This window comes from Protopterus annectens, chromosome 7.part0, assembly GCF_019279795.1.
Source record: "Protopterus annectens isolate FY-2018-M chromosome 7.part0, PAN1.0, whole genome shotgun sequence".
NCBI lineage: Eukaryota > Metazoa > Chordata > Ceratodontiformes > Protopteridae > Protopterus > Protopterus annectens.
Genome location: NC_056739.1, coordinates 1,056,569,874 through 1,056,594,285, shown reverse-complemented (window position 1 = coordinate 1,056,594,285; position 24,412 = coordinate 1,056,569,874). Strand labels below are relative to the sequence as shown.

Sequence of the window (24,412 nt, the reverse complement as noted above, 5' to 3'; positions counted from 1 at the left end):
CTGTAACTACCTGGGTGAAAGCCTGGACAGCACTAACCCTTGTGCTAGGAACTCCCCAGTAATAGTTGAGCACATGGGGTAAAAAATCAGGTGGAAGGAAGCTGATAATCAGCAAGCATGGATGGAAAAAGATACTAGTGCATTGTCCATCTTTGATCAAGGGGCTTGCCAAACCCAGTCACCAGTAACATATATGTGACCACTTTTCCTTGGCAGTAGACATATAGGTTGTCTTTTTGAGAAACTTTGGAAAATTACTTTCTTCCTAAACCTTTGAGAGCCATAAGAAACAAGTAATACCACTGTCAACTTCCCTGCCAGGCTTTGCAAAGATGGTATTTATTGGCTTATGGCTTAGATCCAAATGGTTTTAATATAACGACTGAAGGTACTGCAGATGAAAAATCCAGAGAAGAGTACAAACATTTGTGTTGTTGTAATGTACTTGCAGTTAATAGAAATTATAACTAGTGTCTTCTCTCCCTTGAAGAAAAGATAACATAAATTTCTGCAACACTGTTTTCATTAATTTAGTTTTCATTCATTTATAGTATTATCTACAGTAATTTTCTATTCTGATTGCATGTTTAGCCAGTTTGTTGTTAACATTCCTCTCGTAAAGAACACCAAAAGTTAAGGAACAGTCTTATTCTGCAATCAGGCTGAGTGAATTTTGACCCCATCTTTGAATAAACATAAAATATTGTTCAGGTTCCAAGGAATAAATGAAAACAAATGAAACACTGGTATGTCAAAAAGCAAATTTTATAGCAAACAGTTTCCAACTCATTTCTCTCTTACTTAGAGTATACACTTGCATTTAAAAACTGTTTTGTTATTAAATGCAGATCAAAATGAATAATGCAAAGTAAACATAATCAGTAAAATATCCTAGTTTGCATAAAGAATGCACAGATTCATTGGGCAGGATAGAGCTTGCCTTGTTACTCATCAGTGGAATGCTGTATTCAGGATTATGCAGGATACCTGATGGAAAAAGAAGCATAACTGAATGTCAGGCAACCATTTATCTGTGTAGACTATTATAATACAGAATCACTTTCTTACAGCATGACTAATGTGGTGCATCTTCCCCGCTACCTTGTAGAATATTATTTCAGTCTGACATTACTTCAAGATAACAATTGGCACTGGCAAATGTTTTTTTTTTTCTTTAATGATCACTGCCTCAGCTTTGATAGGACCATGGGAAACAACCACCTTCTGCAATAATTCTGAGTAATCAAGTATCTTCGCCTTCTAGAAGGCTGTCAGTTGTTTCCCAGAACTATGGTATTTCCGTCTTATAAAGGTGATGCTCAGGGTCACAAGAACTTGTCCGACATAACTTTTTTGAAATGCTGACTCTATAGCACTTGGATTAATAGCCAAAATTAAAAGTGCACATTTATCTGCATATTGGAAAAAAGTGGCTTATTTGCATTACACTCATATGCCATTTGCATGTGTGGTAAAAACAAGTGGTTCCTGGATCAGGAAAAAAAACTGTAATGACTTTTCTGGGTTCACAAACACCACTGAGCCATTTACCAGTCTGTAATCTACCTTCCAGAATGGTCACATAGGCAGGGTTTCTTGAAGGAGCACCCTTTCCCAGTTTCAAAACCCCCCTCCCAACAGAGTAAAATTGAAAGGCTTCACCTTGCACCATCTAACTTATCTAGTAAAGCACATGTTTGCTACACCAGGTTTACAGCAGAAGCTCCTATAAGAGTGAATGATTTCACATCCAACACCCGGGGTGGAAAGGCAGCTACTACTGACTGTTAATCCTTTCCTACTTATCCGGCCCAACATAGAAAACTAGGCTCTCTTTTGGTTCTGGGACCTCAGATGTCACAGTCAGAACTAAATTCTCTGCATCAACAGACCAGCCCTGGGCCTGTCTTCTGAAGACATATGATTGTGACTTGTTTTTGTGATTACACCCTCTGCTCTAGGCTTCTTTTGGTCAGATGTCTAATGTGCTGTGCTGTACTTATGCACCAAGCTATATATTTTTAAGTGACAAACATCTGCTGCTGTCCAACATCTCAGACATTTGCAGGTTGTAGGAACTTTCTTGTCATGAATTGGACACTAGATTAAAGCTCAGACTCAAAACTCGTTACATTTAATGTTTCTCTGTTTGATGCAGAAACAGTCATCTGTGATTTTTATGTTAGTTTTTGGTATTTCAGTCTCAAAGGACTGGCTGCCTTTCACTTAAATGAGGGTGTGAGTTCACTGTCTTTGACATGTTGATGTTCATCAGAGCTTTGATGTTTTTCCAAGTTTGCTGTGGGCCACACTCAAACAGATTTTGCAGATCTGATTGAAGTATGGCTGTTTACTGTCTCAAACTGTTACAATGCACCTTTTCCAAAGCATAATGAAGTAATACAAAGATTCCCGCAGTTATACATTTGGAACAGGAATTCTAGGACTGGTCTCTGAGATACTCAGCAATCTTAATTTTTTAATTTAATTTATTTGTCTTTTGTTGATGTGGTTAATCTTACTAAGCTAGTAACCTCTTTCAGCGAAGACCCAAGGTTGTATTTATAGTAGTAGAGGAAATTTGGCCAGGGCATCAAGGAATTTCTTCAACTCTTTTCAGTCTTTTACATCTACCCAAGCTACCACCAACTCAAGCAGATGGGGCATCAGTTTAAGATCTCATCCGAAGGACAACACATTCAGGAGTGCAGCCCTCTTCTACTATACCACTGTATCAGCAATCCATCTACCCACTGTGGGAGTCAAACCCACACCACTGCCTTCTGCACTAAAGTTGTGCCACTGACACTGGATGGGTCAACCATGGTATGGTATGTGGTTTAATCTAATTCTTCATGGAGGTGCAGGCTTATTGTCTGAGATAAGACATTTTCACTGAAAAGCTGCACTATATCATCAAGGCACAAAAGATGGTTTAACCAAGACTGTCCATTGATTTACAGCTGAACATGGTATTACTTTTCCAGACAGAACTGCCAGTGCCTCACTGCTGTGCAGCCTTAGGGTGATGAAGCACACAGGAATGTTACAGAGAGTAAAGTTAAGTGGTTCTTAAGCTGGACAGACATTATGCTGGTAGTCAGGATACTGACAGCTAACCTAGTGAGCATTCATTGTACTGTTGTCTGATACACTGTGTGTGTGGTTCCAGACCTTTTTCCACACTAGCAGAAAAAGGGATCTTTTGCTTGAATTTGTAATAGTTAATGTAGGGTTTTGAGTGCTTGACACTGAGAGTTAGTTTCCTATAACATTTTTCCTATTTAAATCTACTGATGTATATGATAAGGCCATTATAAATCTTACGTCTTCTCATCTGCATGGCCTGGGCTTCACATATGACCCCTAGGTGCTATTTGGGTGCAGTTTGCATAATCTACTTGTGTTCCTGGTTTATTGATTTGCTGTACTAATAAACCATGATTTAACCTCTACCACAGAAGTTTTCCAAGTTGTACTTCAGTGTAAATAAGTGTTTGGCTCATCGATGCTAACCAAGTTAACAAAATTAAACAGTCCAATCTAGATTATGCAGCAGTAAGACAACAGCAAACCTGGGTTACACATCATTGCTGCAGTTATTAAGATCGTTGCCATTTCCTGAACTGACTGGTGTTGGCAAACATTTATCTCTGTTCAGTAATAGGGGTTGTTGACTGTCATCCATAATGGAGTCCAAGCAATCACTGATAAAGGTCACTGTACACACAGGCCTCTTGTTAATACAGTCTTGCCAGTAGTTTGAGGACTCCAGTATAATAATCTGTGAATGAGTTGTAAATGACTTCAGTCACTTCTCTCTTACTGCAAGTATGTCTGGTTATATAGGTTTCACCTTTTATGGAACTTGGAAACTTTGTTCTTAATACTTCTAACATAAGGTTGATTAGTAGCAACCATTAGCAAAGGGCATAAAAATCAATGTCAGGGCTTTTACTAGCTCTAAAAATACACCCTGTGAGCTGGAGATCAGTCTTTGTGACTTGATTAATTTAAGGCATATATTGTAATATTTCCAAATTGATTGCTTATGTTTATGTTTTCGTAGATTTTTATTGTATTAGTGCAAAAAAGATTTTACTTTATTTGTTACATCATTTGTTGAATTTGTTGACTCTGACATTTTCAATCTTCTTCTTCTTTCGGCAGCTCCCGTTAGGGGTCGCCACAGCGGATCATCTGTTTTCATTTCTTCCTGTCCTCTGCATCTTGCTCTGTCACATCAACCACCTGCATGTCCTCTCTCATCACATCCATAAACCTTATCTTAGGCCTTCCTCTTTTCCTGTTACCTGGCAGCTTCATCCTTAGCATCTTTTTCCCAATATACTCTGCATCCCTCCTCAGCACATGTCCAAACCAACATAATCTTGCCTCGCTGGCTTTGTCTCCAAACCTTCCAACCTGGGCTGACCCTCTAATATACTTGTTCCTAATCCTGTCCACCCTTGTCACACCCAGTGCAAATCTTAACATCTTTAACTCTGCCACATCCAGCTCCGACTCCTGCCTTTTTCTCAGTGCCACTGTCTCCAATCCATATAACATAGCTGGTCTTACTACCGTCTTGTAGACCTTCCCTTTCACTCTTACTGGTACTCGTCTGTCACAAATAACTCCTGACACTCTTCTCCACCCACTCCATCCTGCCTGTACTCTCTTCTTCACCTCTCTTCCACACTCACCATTACTCTGAACTGTTGATCCCAAGTATTTAAACTCATCCACCTTCACCACCTCTACTCCCTGAATCCTCACCATTTCTCTATCCTCCCTCTCATTCACACACATATATTCTGTCTTAGTCCTGCTGACCTTCATTCCTCTTCTCTCTAGAGCATATCTCCACCTCTCCAGGGTCTCCTCCACCTGTTCCCTACTCTCACTACAGATCACAATGTCATCTGCAAACATCATAGTCCACAGGGACTCCTGTCTGATCTCGTCTGTCAACCTGTCCATCATCATTGCAAATAAGAAAGAGCTCAGAGCTTATCCTTGATGTAATCTCACCTCCACCTTAAACGCATCCGTCACTCCCACTGCAGACCTCACCGCTGTCACATTACCCTCGTACATATCCTGTACCACTCTTACATACTTCTCTGACACTCCTGACTTACTCATACAATATCATAACTCCTCTCTAGGCACCCTATCATATGCTTTCTCTAAGTCCACAAAGACACAATGCAACTCCTTCTGACCTTCTCTGTACTTCTCCATCAACACTCTCAGAGCAAACATCGCACCTGTAGTGCTCTTTCCTGGCATGAAACCATACTGCTGATCACTAATCATCACCTCCCCTCTTAACCTAGCTTCCATTACTCTTTCCCATAACTTCATGCTGTGACTGATCAATTTAATCCCTCTGTTGTTATTACAGTTCTGCACATCTTCCTTATTCTTAAAAATCAGTACCAAAACACTTTTTCTCCATTCCTCAGGCATCCTCTCACTTTCCAAGATTTCAGTAAACAATCTAGTTAAAAACTCCACTGCCATTTCACCTAAACACCTCCATGCTTCCACAGGTATGTCATCTGGACCATCAGCCTTTCCAGTCTTCATCCTCTTCATAGCTATCCTTACTTCCTCCTTGCTAATCCACTGCACCTCATGATTCACTATCCGCACGTCATCCAACCTTCTCTCCCTCTCATTCTCTTACTTCATCAGCCCCTCAAAGTACTCTTTCCATCTGCTTAACATACTCTCCTCTCTTGTAAGTATGTTTACTTCATTATCCTTTATCACCTTTACCTGCTGCACATCTTTCGTAGCTCGGTCCCTCTGTCTAGCCAATCGGTGCAGGCCCTTTTCTCCCTCCTTAGTGTCCAGCCTTTCATACAACTCTCCATATGCCTTATCCTTAGCCTTCACCACCTCTCTCTTTGCCATGCACCTCATCTCCTTATACTCCTGTCTACTTTCTTCATCTCTCTGACAATGCCACTTCTTCTTCGCCAACCTCTTTCTCTGTATACTCTCCTGTACTGGATTTTAACTAAAACAAGAGTTTCTAGAATTCTTAAGCCCCTGACAGTAGATAAGCAGAAGGTGAGAAACTGCTGTGGTATTAAACTAAGTCTGTGCAAAAACGTGTAATCAGTAGCTGGTTAAAATCTAGTGATTGCAGACAGAGAGGTATGTGTTTGAATTAACACTAATTTTTTTTCTTCTATATTTTGGCAGATACTGGAAAATTGCTGAAATCAATAACCCTGGAAAAATCCAACCAAGATATAGAAGAAATAATTCTTGAAGAACTCGAGTTGTTCCCGGTATTGACATTTCATTTATACATACTTTACAGGGAAGTAGAAACTGGATGGAAAAGTAATTTGCTGGATAATTACTGAGTTTTCCCAGTACTTAAGTAGAAAATGATGATGTTACCATATCATGGGGAACCTAAAAAAGTCAGAGACACTTGTGGATTGGATTAGATATATGGACCTGCTTTAAAGAAAGGTATCATTTATCATGAAGTGTGGCTGCCCAATCTACTGATGAATTTATGTGACAATGTCACCTCATCCTTAAAAGACAAGCATTTAATATATTTTGGGGGGAGAGAGCATCTCACTACAGCAGAGAGAGACACACACAGTAAATATTTTCTGTTCCAGTATTCTATTTTTAATTATGTAAGTAATGTTCATTTACTCAGCAGTTGTGTCATTGCTCTCCTAACGTCTGATCATACTGTGGCCCTGACACAGTGACTAGCATGACAACAGTGCAATGCAGAAACCTAAGTATGGCAGTCATTGTGTTCTTACCTGCACATTCTCAGGTTACAAACTGTAAGACGTTAGTCATTTGTTCATGCATTCTTTCACTCATTCATCTATTCAGTCATTCTCCAAATACATGCTTATTTTAGCACAGGATTACAGGAGAGACAAACCCTCTCCTGGAACTGAGTGGTACATGGCTTATAAGTGAAGTGAAGAATGAGATGCCAACTCGTTGCAGGATGAACACACACACACACACACACACACACACACACACACACACACACACACACACACACACACACACACACACATATCCTTACTTTCATACATCATGCACGCCTTGAAGTAATTCAGAGGATCATCGGTTTGCCTGTGGCATGTCCTTGAGATGGGGGAGAAACAGAACTTGGTAAAATGAAGGCATGCAGTGTCTGCTAAAATAGCATTTATCTTGAATCCACTGACTCAACCTGCCTTGCACAAGTATTTGTTTATGTGTGATGCATTTCTGTGATATTGAGGCAAACAAGCGTATGTATATCTATATCTATTTATATATATATATATATATATATATATATATATATATATATATATATATGCCTTTCAGGGATATATGACTAATGGATTCATATTTTATGACTTTATTGTTTTGCACAGTCCAGGTGATCAAAATATATCCCGTCCTAAAAAAAATAAATAAATAAACGCATAGGTCACAAGACTTCTACATTTTTTATAAAGGAGGTAAACATCTTCCCATTTAGGCAGCTGTAGTGCAACTTGCATTAATAAATAATGTACCAAACGTTGGAAGAAATAATTTTTAATGGTGTTGGTCAGCAGCTAAGTTGTATTTTCTGAATTTATTATTAACCAAGATTAATGATACTGGTTTTGAGTAATATGTAGAAACAAAACATTTTTCTTTTGCATGCTGAACTTGTACCTCAGATACCTAAATATGCATTTATTCCTTCTAGCCTTAAAGCTGGGCGTCAGAACTCTGATGGAATTTTTGTAAATATGCTGTCCATCACAGGATGTGCAATGACATTTTGCATGATGTATGCAAATACCCCTCCACATGCACCCTGTTACTCTCACTACCCATCTGCTGGAAATTCCCTATCATCCACCAGGGAGCTGCTTACAGTGCACAAATGACAGCCTCCCTCACAAAAGAGAAGAGAGCTAATCATAGGCTGATCATCTTCCAACACTAACAAGCAGCCCACATGTCCCAGATTCCCTGAATGACCCCAAGTCACTGCTTTTGCAGATATTACCTTTCCAGCTTCACCACTGTAACTGTGATTTCCCAAAGCAAAACAATATTTAATAGTGCTCTAAATTTAATAGCATGTTACTCATTTTGTAATTAACAGCATTTGTTTTTATTTTTTATGCTTTTAGGATAAGTCCAAAGTTACCGCTATGGCTTTGTCACGGAAAAGGGTAAGATAGTTAAATATTTTAGTGTTTTGTATATGATCCATAGATACCTCTTTTAATGCACAACACAAAATACATGAGTTATATCTTGTAAATAAGATGTACTTAACTCCAGGCAAAAAGCTGGACATGGCAAATCTAAAACTATGTTAAGATATATGGATCTGCACTGTTTGTTTGTTGGTGGAGCATAATAAGCACAGATTAACTGAAAGTAACTGAACACATTTGATAGATAAGAGTGTGTGTGGTCTGATATCTGACTACTGAATTAGTATATGTGCAAGAAGTTGTGTGTCTGTGTGTGTGCACACATACGTGCATGCGTAGGTATTTGCGTTTATGTTTGTGAGTATGTGTGTGTGTGTGTGTGTGTGTGTGTGTGTGTGTGTGTGTGTGTGTGTGTGTGTGTGTGTGTGTGTGTGTGTGTTTGTATGTGTTTTGGGAAGTCATTTAATTATGAAGTCCATAACTAACATACCTTTCCTGTTATAATCCCAGGCAGTCACTGACTGAAAATATGTGAAAAAGTATGAACCCAGTGTGACAAAAGGAGATACTGCCAGCACAACTAGCTGGAATTTTGTTAATAATTAATGTCATTGATGAATATTGAAATGATTTATAATAGATGTTTCTGTTACAAATGTATTAGAACTGTATGTCATGTGTATATCAAACTGCTTGTACAGACATGTAAGTTGAACAGGTATTTGTAGAGTGCTGTATTTGAAATGTAACCACAGTGTGACCTACTGGAAGAGAACATAAATGCACATACATGCTCTATTGTAACTGTTTAAATGTATATGCCTAACACAGGAAACTGGAGGGTTAACCTCAGTCCAACAAACTTTAGAAACAATATCTAATATTAAATTACTTTGTAGGACACAATAAAGAGGCTATCTGTCAAGTTTTCAATGCAGCTAGAGACACAAGGTCTGTACTAGGAAGCTTTCTGTATTGTCCTTGGAGTGTGCTCTTAAGGGAAATTGCACTCGATGCAGAGAGGTGCATCTGGAAATACTGTGTGTGCACCTGTTATCCTCTCAGTGAACATCCCTGACTGTTGCCAGTAGTGAGGATTGAGGCTCCTTGATTACTGGTCCAGTGGAGGGTCATCACACCCAGTACCAAATATGTGCACAGCAACATGTTTTTTAAAGGAAGCTAGTCATGGTGAGTGAATGGCTACAGAGCAGAGGCTCTTTATCGAGTCATTAAAGAAGTTAGAAGCAGCTTAATACAATAGGATGGATGGTTTAGAGACATGACTCTGTTTTTTTTTTTTATTATTCAGTCAGCCAGACCTTACTTCCTAATAATCTGGAATCTATAAACTTTGGTCATGGTGAAGTTTTCTCATTCCATAGTTATTTAAATAAGAGAACCTTTCAGGTCACCATGGCAACACTATATTAGCCACTGGAAAAGCTATTGGCACACCCAAGGGTCTATTCTGTTCTCTCATCTTCTCTATAACCTAATCCTTCATCTGCCAAAACAACACATAATAATTTGCAAATCATAAACTTATGACATTACTTTTAATCAGTTCTGACAAAACAATTGCTAGTTTGTTAAAGCTGCAAGTAAACTTGACTCTTTATGAAACTAGTTAACACAAAATAAGCTTAAAGTTACACCTAGTAAAACTGTAGTCATGATCTTTACAGCACTACAAAAATGATCTAATACAGTTCATATTACAGTTAGAGACCCTCTGCAGAATGTAATTATCCAGGTTTATCAGCATAAATACATAGGCCTTCTAATTGACCAAAGCCTGCATTTCAAATCAAATGTTAAGAATCATAGAAAAGGTGCATCATCAGCTGAAACTGGGCTAAAAAATTTCCAGTTTGTGCTTTCCTGAAGCAAGACTGGCTCAAGCAAAAACATATTACTACCAAAATTAGAACACCTACTACTGATTATTGCAAGCACCAACACAGTCCAAAAAGCTGTAAACAAAAATAGAAGTTATGTTCTTACCATAACGTTCCATGTTAGTTGTCTTCTTCTCGCCTTCTTCTTGCTGGATGGGTTCGGAGCCGACCTCGGCTCCGACTCGGCCACTCTAAAAGCTCGAGAGTTGGTTCCACCGGCTCGAGGCTCCCCCTATATCCCACAATGCTAGGCGTGAGTTACCTCAGATCTCGTTTGTAAGCTAGGCACTGCCTATAATAGTAGTAAAATAACTAGTAACAAAGTCCACCTCTATAAACAAGGGAGAAGGGTGACCTACATCCTGATCCAGGAAATATGCATAGCAGAGCATATACCTAAAGTAAAGAGGTGGTAGAAAGAGAGGTCACAATCAAAACTCCTCTAGGTCTGTCCAGGCCAGGGGGAAGGAGGGTGGGACGCAAGAAGAAGGTGAGAAGAAGACAACTAACATGGAACGTTATGGTAAGAACATAACTTCTATATGTTAAGTTGTCTATCTCGCCTTCATTCTTGCTGGATGGGACCGCTTCCCTAGCACCTTGTCCCGGGTGGCCTAACGGAACAGACTCTTGAGAACAGTGGAACCAAAGTTAGCTCTATGTCTAGAGGCTAAATCCAACTTATAATGAGAAATGAAAGTGTGAGGAGTAGCCCAAGTAGCCGCTGCACAAATGGTGTCAATAGGCAGTCTATCTTGGAAGGCTATAGAAGTAGCCAAGGCTCTGGTAGAATGGGCTTTAGGTTTGCTAGGCAGCTTTTGGTGTCTAATTTCATACACAAGGGAAATCAGGGATGTTAGCCATCTGGATAATGATACCTTTGAAACTGAAAGTCCCTTTCTGCCTTCTGCATAAGAGACGAACAGCTGGTCAGATTTTCTGAATTGTTTTGTTCTATCCAAATAGTACCTTAACTGACGATGAACATCTAGCCAATGTAATCTTTGTTCAGATCTGTTAGAATATTCTGGAAAAAATACCGGGAGGTCAATGCTTTGATTTAGGTTAGCCATGGAGGCTATTTTAGGTAAAAAGGACGGGTTGGTTCAGAAGATACCCTGTCCTTATGGAACAACAGATAAGGAAGTCGACAGCTGAGTGCATGAAGTTCTGAAACTCTTCTAGCTGAAGTAATAGCTACTAGAAAGAGAGTCTTCCATGATAGTAATTTTAAAGAACAGGAGGATGCAGGTTCGAAAGGGGAGAGAATTAAAGAACTGAGAACTAAATTTAGGTCCCAAGGAGGAGGAGGATTTCTTACCGGAGGTCTGAGTAGAAAAACTCCCTTCAAAAAGCTTTGCAAAGCTTGTGGGACATGATGGCAGAATCTGAAATGCCCACATGAAAATTAGAAATAGCTGCCAATTGAACTTTAAGAGTAGAAGGAGATGAACCTGCATGGAAGAGTTCAGCTAGAAAATCAAGGACCATTTGGATGGAAGCAGTGAAAGGATCTATTTCCTTCCTTGAGCCCAATAGGCTAAACGTTTCCACTTACTCAAATAAATCTTCGAGTGGAAGATTTATGGGAAGCTATCAAAATATCTCGAACAGAGTGAGATATTTGAGGAAGCCTGGCTAAAGTTGGAATTGGAGGAACCAAGCAGTGAGGTTCAGAGAGGGAAGGAGCGATGAAACTGACCCGATTGATGGATCAAAAGATCTGGAACTAGGTCCAGATGCCAAGGTCGCTCAACAGAAACTGATGTAGAAAGGGGAACCAAACCTGTCGAGGCCAGTAAGGAGCAATGAGGATCAAGGAGGCCTTCTGAGCGATAGCTATCTGTATCACTTGAGAGATTAGTGGGAAGGGAGGAAATGCATACAGAAGTCCCCGGGGCCAAACTTGGCCTAGAGCGTCTCTGCTGCGTTGGCCTGGTAGGGAATAGGGTGAAATAATCTCTGCACTTGCTGTTTTGGGGAGTAGCAAAAAGATCGCAGCAAGGCTGACCCCACTTGAGAAAAATTTCTCTCACTACAGAGTCTTTCAGAGACCACTCATGAGGCATGAGGATAGCTCTGCTCAACTTGTCCGCAATTTGATTGGACTTCCCGGGAATGTGCGTTGCTATCAGAAACTGCTGAGAAGAAATCGCCCATTGCCACAGTCTGAGTGCTTCTCAACACAGGGGGTAGGACCTGGTTCTGCCTTGTTTGTTGATATACCACACTACAGACATATTGTCCGTCTGGATTGCTATCGTTCCCAAGGGAAGAGAGTCTTGAAGGGCTTGCAACGCTAAAAGCACTGCTCTCATCTCTAGAACATTTATGTGCAAGTGGCATTCGTCTGGTTGCCAAGTGCCCTGGACAGTTCTGCCCTGATAATGCCCCCCCCACCCGATCAGGGAGGCGTCCGTTGTCAGAGTAGCAACCGGAGGGGAAGGAACAAAGGGTCTTCCCAATAAGAGCTGAGGGGAAGACATCCACCACAGAAGATGATTTCTGCATGTTTGTGTGATTATAATGGTGTGAGACATAGGAAGTTGCTGGTACGACCATTGCGTGAAGAGCATCCATTGAAGGATTCTCATGTGGAATCTGGCTAATGGAAGCAGAGGTATGGCAGCCGCCATAATCCCCAACACTTTCAGAACTAACCTGGCTTTGATTCTGTTGCTGCTGAAGAGGAGCGAGACCATTTTGTGTATGTCTGTTATTCTCTGATCTGTTAGCCTCGCAGACATGTTGATTGTGTCTAGATTTGCGCCTATGAAGGTAATAGTATGACAAGGCGACAAAACAGACTTTTCGAAATTTATTGAAATGCCTAAATTTCGACAAGTGTGAAAGGTGTAGTCTCTGGCCATTAAAAGAAGATGCTTGGTGGGGGCTGTAAGGAGCCAGTCGTCCAAATATGGAAACACCTGGAATCCTTGTCGTCTCAGGTGAGAAGCTACCACTGCCATGCATTTGGTAAACACCCAGGGGGCAGTGGTGAGACCAAAGGGCAGGGCCCTGAATTGAAAATGACTGGTTCCCAGCCTGAAGCGGAGGAATCTTCTGGAGCGTCTTTTCATTTTTATGTGATAGTACGCATCCTGAAGATCTATAGAGCACATCCAGCTTCCCTTTCCCAAAAGGGGAAGGATGGACTGCAGCGTGACCATCCGAAATCTTGTTTTCTTGACTGACTTGTTCAAGATACTGAGATCCAAAATTGGTCTCCAGTCCCCTGTTTTCTTTGGAACTAAAAGAACCTGGAGTAGATTCCGGATCCTTGCTGGTCTGCTGGAACTGGCTGAATTGCTCTTTTGCAAGCAGCTTTGAAATTTCCAAAGCTGCAAGATCCCTTTGAGCGGTGGAACATCTGGAAGGGATTTTTGATTGGTTTGGAATGCGAAAGAAGGGAATGGAATAACCCTCGGAAATGATGGACTGTACCCATTTGTCTTGAGTCAGGGATAGCCAGGCTTTTGGGTACAGTGACAATCTTCCCCCGACTGCCTCCGAAGGTAGGCAGTCGGGCAACACCTCAGGGATGCTGAAAGGGCTTATCAGAGAAGACTTCACGATTGCCCTGGTTCTGCGGACCCCCCCTGCCTCTAGGGCGATGTCTACCATTGTTGTTCCCCCCTCTGCCTCTGGCGGGGAACCGACTCTGTGCGTCAGGCGAAGTCCCTTGAGATTGTTTACGGAACCACATTTTCCGACTTTTCTGGCCTTTGGGGTAAGGCCTAGAAGGAGTAGAACAACGGACTCCGGCGGCAGAAAGAGTCTTGCCATCTGTCTCGCACCTAGTCAAGGTTTCTTTCACTTGAGGACCAAAAAGAGATGATCCATCAAACGGGGAATTAGTGAAAGACGTTTTAAAGGGTCCAAAGTTGCATAACCGCATCCAGGCGTGCCTGCCTAAGGCCACACCTGTCCCTGCGGCCCTGCTCACTCCATCAGCCGCATAAGAAAGGAGGCATGGAGGAGTTAGCTATGGAGTTCAGGGTAGCCAGCTGAGTGTTCATCTTGTCCTGAAAACCCGCAGCTGTAGGATCCTTCAACATATCACTCGCTTCCTTGATCAAGTCCCTTTGAAGGCGAGTAAAATGGCATAGGTAGTTCAGCGAACGCATTGCAAAGGTCGCTGATGAGAACATCCGCTTCCCGTACCTGTCCATAGACCTGGATTCCTTGTTAGGTGGATGGACAGGCACCGAAGGATCAGCTAGTTCCTTCTTGGTGGCAGCAGCTACCACCATAGCATCCACAGAAACACCTTTTGTGAGAAATTGCTTGTCAGTTGGTGCTGTTATAAATTTGGAGGGTCTCCTGGGAGTAGGGTCCACTGAATCAGGAGCCGACCAGGCCTTCTTTGCAAGCACCTGCATGAGGGGATCAAAGGGGGGGGGCACCCAGGAGGTGGAAGGGCGAGAGCCAAACGCCTCAAGATACACAGATTCATCCTCCGAAGGGTTAAGGGCTGGCCAATTTCCCCTCTGTTTCAGGATCTCTAGAATGTCTGCGAAAGAGACATCTTCAGAAGGGGAACGTGGGGAACCCTCGGAATCCTCTAAATCTGTGTCAGAGGTGACAGACTCAGGTGAGTCTAAGTGCTTCCTCTTACACTTTCTCTTCCTAGGGGGCTCCCCTGCCAATTCAGGAGAGGCCTCGGAAGAGGATGAGATCCCCACAGGGGATTCTTGAGGAGCTTGCTCTCTGCGGTCTAGGATGAGGGAGTGAGTCGACATAACCAAAGGCACCGAAGTGGGAGGAGCGGACGGAGCCGACTGTGGAGTCGAACAAGGTTCTAACACACTCCGCATGACCTCGAATGCACCCCTGTCAGGCAGCGCCAGAGGTCCCCGCTCCGAGAAGCTGAGAACCTCCCTCGGCACTGACAGAGATGGCTCCGAGGCCGATGTCGGAGCCGAACTCACCAGCGCCGAAGCACCGAGAGGGAGAGGGGTCGACAAGGGTCCGATGCCACTCACCCCTCGGAGCCGGCGAGGGAAGTCCGGCGCCGAGATTCTTCAAAGGAAGAAATCGGCCGGCGACGGAGCCGAAGACAAATGTATCGGCTCCGACGCTACCACAGTCTCGGTTCGAGCGCCCGGCTCGAGCTCAAAGGAGTCGGAGGAGGAATATTAATTGGAACAAGCTGAGGCATCGACTGATGAATCGGACTCTGGAGCATTTGGGCCAGTGCCTCGGACTTCAAAAGTCTACTCACTACCCTCTGGAGGTCGTGATCTGATAGCCTCGATGACCTGGAGGAGTGAGATCTATGGCTCCGTTCAGACAGCAGGGGAGACGCTGGAGCCGAATGAACGGAGCCAAGGGCGGTGACCTCAATCTCTTTCTAGATGTCGGCTCCGATGGTATGATCGGAGCCGACCCATGACTCTAATGCCTCGGCTCCGGCGAGCCGAGGAAACCACTGAAACAGCAGTCACAGACTCATCGGCTCCAGCCGAGCCGATGAAGCAGTAGGCTTCAAAGCCTTAGGCCTCGACTCTGAAGCTGGAGCCGAGGTCGTAGAAGCCTTGGAAGGTTTCCCAGAAGACACAGGAAGGGAACCTTCAGGCTTAATTAAACCCCTCAAAATGAGTTTATTTTTTCTCCTGCAGGACTCTAGGGCTGAAGCCATGGCATACAGCACAAGAGTCCTGCAGTGTAAAGGTCCCAGGCAATACACACAAGAAGTGTGACCGTCTGTCAGAGACATTTTCTGACAGCACGAGTCACACTTCTTGAAGCCTGAGACCTTTGTATCCTTGGACATACTCAAGGAACCTGAAGTGTAATCACACAAAACACACACACACAGATTACACTGCTAGATTAAAAGGGAATTATTTAAAACTAAAGGTAAGTTAATAAAATTCCTAAGTAACACATACACACTTCTAAGGAAAGGGAAGGAAGGCCGAGGCCTTAGGGAAGAACTAAGTGTTCTTTATAAAAGGAGGGGGCTGGAAAGATAGTAAGGGATAAACAAGTCCACTACACTAAGTGGGAAAGAATTTTACACTAACTAGCCTAAGTTAAAAGAATTTTAAACTAGTCTAAACTTTCACTAACCTGGAGCCGGTAGAAAACACACCTCGATCGCTGTAGCGGCAAATGAGATCTGAGGTAACTCACGCCTAGCATTGTGGGATATAGGGGGAGCCTCGAGCCGGTGGAACCAACTCTCGAGCTTTTAGAGTGGCCGAGTCGGAGCCGAGGTCGGCTCCGAACCCATCCAGCAAGAATGAAGGCGAGATAGACAACTTAACATTATGCCATTTTATTTTTTAACTGAGTTTAGAACCCATCACTGCCTACCTTTGCAGAATATAAACTGGCTACCTGTTATACATATGGCAACACAACTTGCTTACTTCCTTTTCAAATTAATGCATGTATATGTCTTTCTTTATCTTCATAACTTTCCACAGTAACCACCTCATGTGGTCTTAGGACTAACAATAACCATGTATTAACCCTGAAAAGACACAATTTCAGCACAACTATGGGAGAAAAGGCTTCCTAAAAATTAGGTCAAGCCTGCTGAATTAGTGTTCCTACATTAGTTAGGTAACAACAAGCTCTTAGATCCATTCAGTACAGATTTTTTCTTTTCAACGAATATGAATGTAACTGCTTCACAGATGCTGGATAGACAGTTTATGCCTTAACTTGCTTTGTACGCAATGTTTTCTGTTCAAGTAAATGTGGTATAATAACAGACTAACCTTGGGATTCAGAAATATCCTCATCACTTAGGTAAACTGCTTACTTCGATTAGGTAAATTTTTGTAACAGTGAGGAAATGCAATTCAGAGACATCTGTGGCCGCAGTGATAAAGATCTCATTGTCAGCTCGCTAGCATATCTGCAAATCACCCTTGTTCAGCACTAGCACTGTCAAACCTGATGGAGGTAGTATTGTCCCTGGTGAACCAAGCATCACATTGGAAAAGTTATCCACTACGGGCTTGCGCACACACACACACACACACACACACACACACACACACACACACACACACACACACACACAGACTTCCATCTGGTAACAAATTGGTACCCCCAAAATTGAGCACACTTCTGGACACACTCACCTATCTACATACACCCTCCAAAACACATCCAGAATCTTGATTCCCTACCTAACACCCTAGTGTGACCAGCAAGTTAGTACACACTCTGAGATACACACACACACACACACACACACACACACACACACACACACACACACACACACACACACACACACACATGCACGCATGCACACATGCATACACACTCAAGTCCACACACCTACACACTAACACCTCCCACAATACCCAAATCCACACCAAATGTATTTACTTGCAATACAAGTGCTTCAATAGGAGAGAATGGATGACTGCTGTCATTTGCAAACATTTGCTTTTTCCTCCAACTTTTATATTTTACACTGTTGTGCAAGTGTAAATCAAGAGCTGCTGGCATTTCAAGGCACATGGCTGGCTAATTAGCATTAGCCACTCCTCTAGACAGACACCTTACTGTGTAACTCCACCAACAAGACAGCCCTCCATGCTGAGGCTCCTGGTATGAATTGAAAATGCTTATGTCAGTGGGAGAGGCTACCTGTGATATGGCTTCTCACTCACGGAAACTTTTTTAAGTCGTTAAATTTTTGTCCCATTGTTACTGTTGTTTTTAAAGTTCTTATACAGTAAAACGCTGTCCGGTTCGATTCTCAGCTAGAGCGTCTTCTGCGTGGACGTGCGTGAATTGGCATACCTTCGTTGAAGGTTGTGCATCAGGGCTGGTAATTCGGCACGTAAAAATCAACTACCAATCATTAGTGGACCAGAGTTCAGCTGTGTCGACCCCTAACCGGGAAAAGCCGAAAGACACAACAACATATTCTGGGTCTATCAGAAATCACTGATTCACAACTCATCAATTTTTTTTTTTTTAATATCTTTTTTCTGAGAAGAGAAAAGCTTCTGCCCTAGATACAACCAATACTGTGGTCACATAGTGCATTATATTCTATATTCACTAGCTCATAGGTTCTTATGTAACTACTAGCAATCAGTACTTTAAAAAGTTTGAATATGGAATACAGAATATTCATTTTTATGTATCTATTTAATTTATTTGTTAAATATGTTTGATTGCTGATCCCACTGGATCATTTTCTGGATATTCCCAGGAATACAATGAATTTGATATAAGAAATCAAACATAAAGTCTGAGATGCTAGGTGAGCAGATTGGCTTGACTGGGGAGAGGATTTGTTTGAGCTACGATACCGAATCAGAATTGCCTAGCCATAGTAAAGCCTTGTTGAGTCTAATTGTGGTGGCTGCCAGTAAAGCAATTACTAGAAAATGGAAATCAAAGTCTAGGCCAACCTTACGAGAAGATGTGAATATAGTAACAGAGATAAAACAACCAGAATTGGGATATTTAGAAAAGGGATGGAGCAAACTACATAGAAAAAAATGGGAATTGTGGGAACAATATATGCAGAGAAGGAACAAGGTTTAAGAGGCATGATTTGAATGAGCCATATAATACTTAACTGGCAATGACTAGATATATTATAAGTGATGTAAAATGTTTGCAACTACAGTTATTTCAGTGGTGTCTAGGATGTATAATGTTTGTAACTAAAGTGGTGTCAATGTTGTTTTTCATTTATATAAATGTAAGATTGCCTATGTCATATGTGATAATTTAATAAAGATGTTTATTGAAAAAATCAAATATAGTATGTAATGCATAGTTAAAATTAATAAATAGTATAGTAAAAGATACACAATACAGTAAGCAATACAAAGTTGTAAATACAGAATACACATGAGGTATTTCTATGGTGGAATTTACAAATAACTGAAGGAATCAATGCAATTAATAAAGCACTATTACCAGTATAATGTACATGATATACATTACATGAGGTCACATACATTACAGTGAGGATGACAATTTAAAAGTTGGGTGTTGAGACGTTGGGAAAGGTTTATGTGATTGCAGTATTATCAAAGCATTTACATTTAGCCTGTTTGTGTAGAAAGATGTTTAACTCAGAATGGAGCTTTGAGAAGGAGACAGTGTTTTTTTTTTTAGATGGAATGGGAGGGCAGACCATATTTTGGGAGCTACTATGGAAAACAAGTGCTGAATGGAGTATATATAGTATGTCAAGTGTTTATTGCAGATTGGGTGATATGTGCTGAAAGGGACCTTAAGTTGTTGATGGTAGATTTCCCATGAAGTCTTAGTGCTAGGAAGAGAAAAAATTCAGGAATGGTCCTTGTATAGATGGCCAGAGATTAAAAGCATGGTTCTTTTAGGTGAAGTGGGACCCATTTTGCCTTTTGAGGTCTGGGACAGTGGTGCTTTCCTTTCTCTAGGAGTGGGTAGTAAATTGATAGATGTTATTACATGTGATTTTTCATAAATTGAAAACAAACTACTATACTGTACCAATAGGGGCTTTACTGTGAAAACAAGCACTTTCATGTTAAAGCATGTTTTCAAGTTTTGAAATGGGATCTGTCAGGTTTTTAGGCTCTTTTTTGGATGTAATGGGGGTTAAAGAGAGACCATATTCTGAGGTAGCAGAACTCCTTTGTGATGGCAGCTCTACCCCATCTGCAGAAAGGAAGCATATTTTCTTGGTTTAGAATAGCAGACTGTTTACTTTTGGTTTGGTGAGTTGCATGCTTTTTTAACGGCTGATGTTTAGTTTGTGGTATGTAGAAAGGTAATAGTTTGATTGGATCATGTAGATAGGAGAAAATAGCTCAGTTAATTGGAGTTTTGGCAAGTCTTTTTAGGTGCAGAAAACCACAACTTTTTTCCTATTGAGGGTTAGATTATGAGAGAGATGTCAGCCTGACAAAGTGGCAAGTCAGCTTGTTTTTTTTTTTTTTTTTCAGAGGAACAGAGTGGGAAGAACTACTTCTGTATATCACTATTTAATTTGCATAAAGAATGATAGGAATATGGAAGAGGTGGGGGAGGAAGGTCCCCCGTGGTAAACCTCTGGGCAGTGCAGCAGAAGCAGAGAATGTTGGGCCAAGATAGACCTTGAATTGTCTCTTAGTGGGGAACAGGGTAAGCCACTGGGCTGTTGTAGGGCTAATCCCAGCAGGTAGGAGTGAATTTAGGAGGGCATGGTGGTCCACTGTATCAAAAGCTTTAGTTAAATCAGTAAAACTGGCAACTTTTGGATGGCCTTTGTCCATGTTAATGAAAATGTCATCTGTGAAAGTATAAGGCCCTGTCATTGTGCATACAGCAGCCCAGACATCATGCCAGTGGGGGGCAGACATTCTGTGTGTATATGAAGGAATTCATCCAGTTGGCTGTAGAGAAGTTGGAAGGCTGGAGATGGGGCAGAGTACTTGTAGAAGGATGGATTGGGTGTTTTGGAGATGTGTTTCACAAAGGCAGTCTTTGCTGGGGGGAACATGAAGGAGTTGCTGAGGCAGTTACCATAGAGATGTGTCAGTAGGACAGAGATGAATTCACAACATTGTCTGATGGGCAAGGAGTGCAGACCATCTGCCCCTATGGGTTCATCCAAGTGAATTTTTTTCAAGACGGGCACACACTTCTTTGGATTTTCTCCTTCCAAAGTAGGAGGGAGGTATGTAAGGTTTAGGAGTTGGTTTGCAGGGTTAGTTTAGGGTTTTGGGTAACTGCGAGGAGACTGGAGAATTAATTTAGAAATTCCTGCACTGAGGCAGGTCCTGTGAAGGAGGATTGTGTATTTTTGAAAGGAGTTTTTAGGCTATTGTGGACAGTGATACTGTTAATAAAGTACTGAATATCTTCTGATTGGTATGAATGTGAGACTGAGTGTGTGACAAAGTTTTACTTTTGCAGTATTTAGTGGCTTTTTGTGACCTGATCTCTGGACTGGATGAATCTTAGTTTGTTTTTAGAGGAATGAGAGACTTTTCAGTATTAGCAGGATTTACTATATACTTTATTTAGGGAATTGAGCTCTTAGTCCAACTACAGATTCCATGGAGGACTGGGCAGTCTTGCGATCTTGGTGGAAATGTTTGCTCTGGAAAGAGAGAGATCAGAAAGTTGGTTAGTGAGCCAGCTAAGGTATGGGGGACTTTCTCAAGTGAGAAGAATTCACACTTGGTTTGGTTAAGTTAATTGTTTGGGTTGCCATATTTTCAAGGAATTCTATGCTGAAAAATAACGCGATTTGGTGTAGGGGTGTGTATAAAGTAAGATGAGAGTGAAAACATTTGTGAGACAATGGTCACTAATACTGGAAGGAAGGACTCTAAGGTGGGAGATTATGTTTCGATTCTTTGTTAATATTAGGTTAAAAAGGGCATGGTTTCCTGATTTAATGTTAGGTTGGGTGAGTTCTTTAATTATTTTGTGTAGGCTGTTTAAGTCCAAAGTGTCATGCCTGAGCGAGTTTATGAGGATAATTTTGAAGTTTCCATTGTTATAATATTAGATTTAGGTTTGTTACGGACAAGAGGTTATTGAGGATGTTTGAGAATTTAATTTGAGAGACTGAAGGAGGGAGGTAGGCTTTAAAGATGGATGTGGTGCTTTTCCTTTTGGTTGCCAGGTTAATGCACAGCCAGTTGAGGTCATGGTCATGGTGAGATGCGTTTTAGGTGGGAGACCGTATGTTGAGGTAATCTTTAAACAGCAGTCATGTTGCCACTCCCATTCTTGTACCTAGTCTGGTATTAAAAAACTAGGAGTATTTGTGAAACATGGTTTTTGGGTTAAGTGTACCTTGATTTTACCCAGGATTCTGTTATGGTGAGTATGTCAGGATTATGTGAGGTGAGGAAAGCATGCATTTATTCAATTTGTTTACCATATTGTATGCATTAAATATGGCATTGCTAAGTTTTTTGGAGTTGTTCTGATAGAGGGAAGGTGGGATGGGGTTATGGAAGGGAATGAGTCCAGGGATACGTTTGACTGAGGAGAAAACTTGGAGGATATTTAGTAAGGTAGTGACTTAGATAGTGAATTTAAGAAAAGGGGAATGGGTGGTCAAGTTTGATTCTTTATGTTTCCACCTCACTATTCTTGAGTGAGCTGAGATAATGGCTTAAACGAGCCTTGTGGCCAGTCTACTTATCCAGTTTCTAAACAGTGACCATTCCAGCTGGCTTGACTGACAGGGGTCTGTGCTGTCAGCTGTACATTACTGTGTAGGACTGCACCAGTAGAAGTCTCTTGTGTTTAATGTTATTTATGAAGTGATGATCGGTTGTGAGTAGTTAGAATAGGAGTACGTAATAAGAGTAATGAAGTAATGAATGTTTCATCAGCAGGCATTGCAGACTGAAACTCTAGAAGATGAGTAATAACTGCTCTTGTCTGTCTGCAGTAATGGAGCTTTGCTTTTATTCCCTTTCAGGTGCAGTAAGGCAACTTTTTGTGCCATCTGCCTAGTCCAGTGTCTGTCTAGAACAACCACCCATTGCAATGTGTGTGTGTGTGTGTGTGTGTGTGTGTGTGTGTGTGTGTGTGTGTGTGTGTGTGTGTGTGTGTGTGTGTGCGTGTGTGTGTGTGTGTGCGCAAGGGACAGTGTGTGTGTGTGTGTGTGTGTGTGTGTGTGTGTGTGCATTTCAAAACTTTTCAACATTTAAATATTACTACAGTAAAATATGTAAGAGATGTGGTTAATCTTTTCTCAGACAGCAAGTCTGCACATACATAGGATTCCTGAAGGGTTGTATTATGTATATCCAAGATGCACTCTTTATTAAAATGAAAAAGCTACAGGTGGTAGGTGTAACAAGACTCTTGTACAAACAATGGAACAGAATTTCATACATTCTTACTAAAGTTCAGACAAATACCTACTCATTCCCACTTAAACTAGTCATACATGATACATCCTATGAATAACTGGAAGAAATAAAATGTAATTATTTTCTTTCTGAAGCATCATTTAAGTACAGTGCTTAGCATCTTAGTTAAATGTTTGCTAGGTTTGTAGCATGTATATGATCCATTTAACAATTTATTCTGTATTCAGGTCCATGTTTCTTGCAAGATAAGCTTAGATCAATTTCTTGTTCGATAGACGTCTAAACTCATTCTGTTGGTCAAGTATTGCATTATATAGAGCCCAGTTTTTCAATGTTTGTGGTACATATATGAGTATATGAATAATATCAGTGATCTGTTAAGTCTACCAGATTGAGGCAGCTTGGCTCTGTACAGCTGCCCTTCCTACTTTGTCTCCCCTGACCCCCTCTGCTCTGTACCCCTATCTGTTGCAGCATACTGCAGTGTCAAACTCTCTCACTTTCTCTGTCTCTCTCTCTCTCATGTGTAAAAAAGTGCTTCCTTAAGCCTGACTTTGAGCCTTCCTCCTCCCAACTGCTACCCGTATTCTCTCTTTCCTCATCTTTTGTACCTTTTTAGTTCCACTTCACCTGACCCCTCCAACTCTGTACGTTCCCAGAGCCTTTCCCTTTTGTGTATACTCCAGCCAACCTGTACCCATCACCACTGTAATACTACCTTTTGAGAAACTTATACTAACATTTACATGTGTTAATGATAGGTCAAAACAAGCAAACCTGTTTAATTAGTGATTGCTGATATGTTAATCAGCCCTTATAAAAGTTAATACCCTACTAATTGCAGCAGGTTCTAAGGCATATGTATGAACAAATGATCAGCACTCTCGTTGTTGGTTTGAAGAAAGCCAATTTCAGCATATGAAATGGGTTTCAGTAGAGTGTCATAGCCTGACCTGTGTTCTCCATCTTCCTATCAATCATATTAATACACACCAGAGTCCCACTGCCTCCTTGAATTAGCATAGGGCACAGAATGGACATAAGGCTGTTAAATCTTGGATGTCTGCATGCAGACATTACATTTTTCAACCCATCTGTTGCTGACCTGCGATATGTTGGTGACCATTCCGTTCTTGCACACTCAATGAATAGTGTTGAAGCTGAAAGAGACAGATTTGCAGAAGCTTACCAAGTCTGAGACTCTCAAACATCTACAGGACCAATGTACTCTGTTAGCTTTCTTAATGCTATGTAAATGACTTCCCATAATTCAATATTAAGGGAAAGACCCAGGTGGAGGTCAAGCACTTCCACTGTCTGGCTAGCCTCCAGTGCCTTAAAGCAGTCTTAGATGGTGAGATTCTGCACAGAATGTGTTAGTACTTCCCCTTAGAAATACCTTTAGTGCATCCTTATTGATTGAGACCTGTGAAAAGACAACATGACACAGTAGTGCAGTTTAACATCCCCACCCTTTTTAACAAATGTGAAG

The 24,412-nt window shown here is 41.4% G+C and overlaps 1 protein-coding gene across 1 annotated transcript in view; it reads left to right on the top strand.

Annotated features, from left to right (window-relative positions):
* LOC122806852 (semaphorin-3A-like) overlaps window positions 1-24,412 on the top strand; it is a 1,149,356-nt gene that overhangs the window by 1,067,930 nt on the left and 57,014 nt on the right. The window contains exons 12-13 of the mRNA XM_044077612.1: window positions 6,220-6,308; window positions 8,187-8,228. Of these exons, the coding sequence (XP_043933547.1) occupies window positions 6,220-6,308; window positions 8,187-8,228 (131 nt within the window). The remainder of the gene's footprint in view (window positions 1-6,219; window positions 6,309-8,186; window positions 8,229-24,412) is intronic.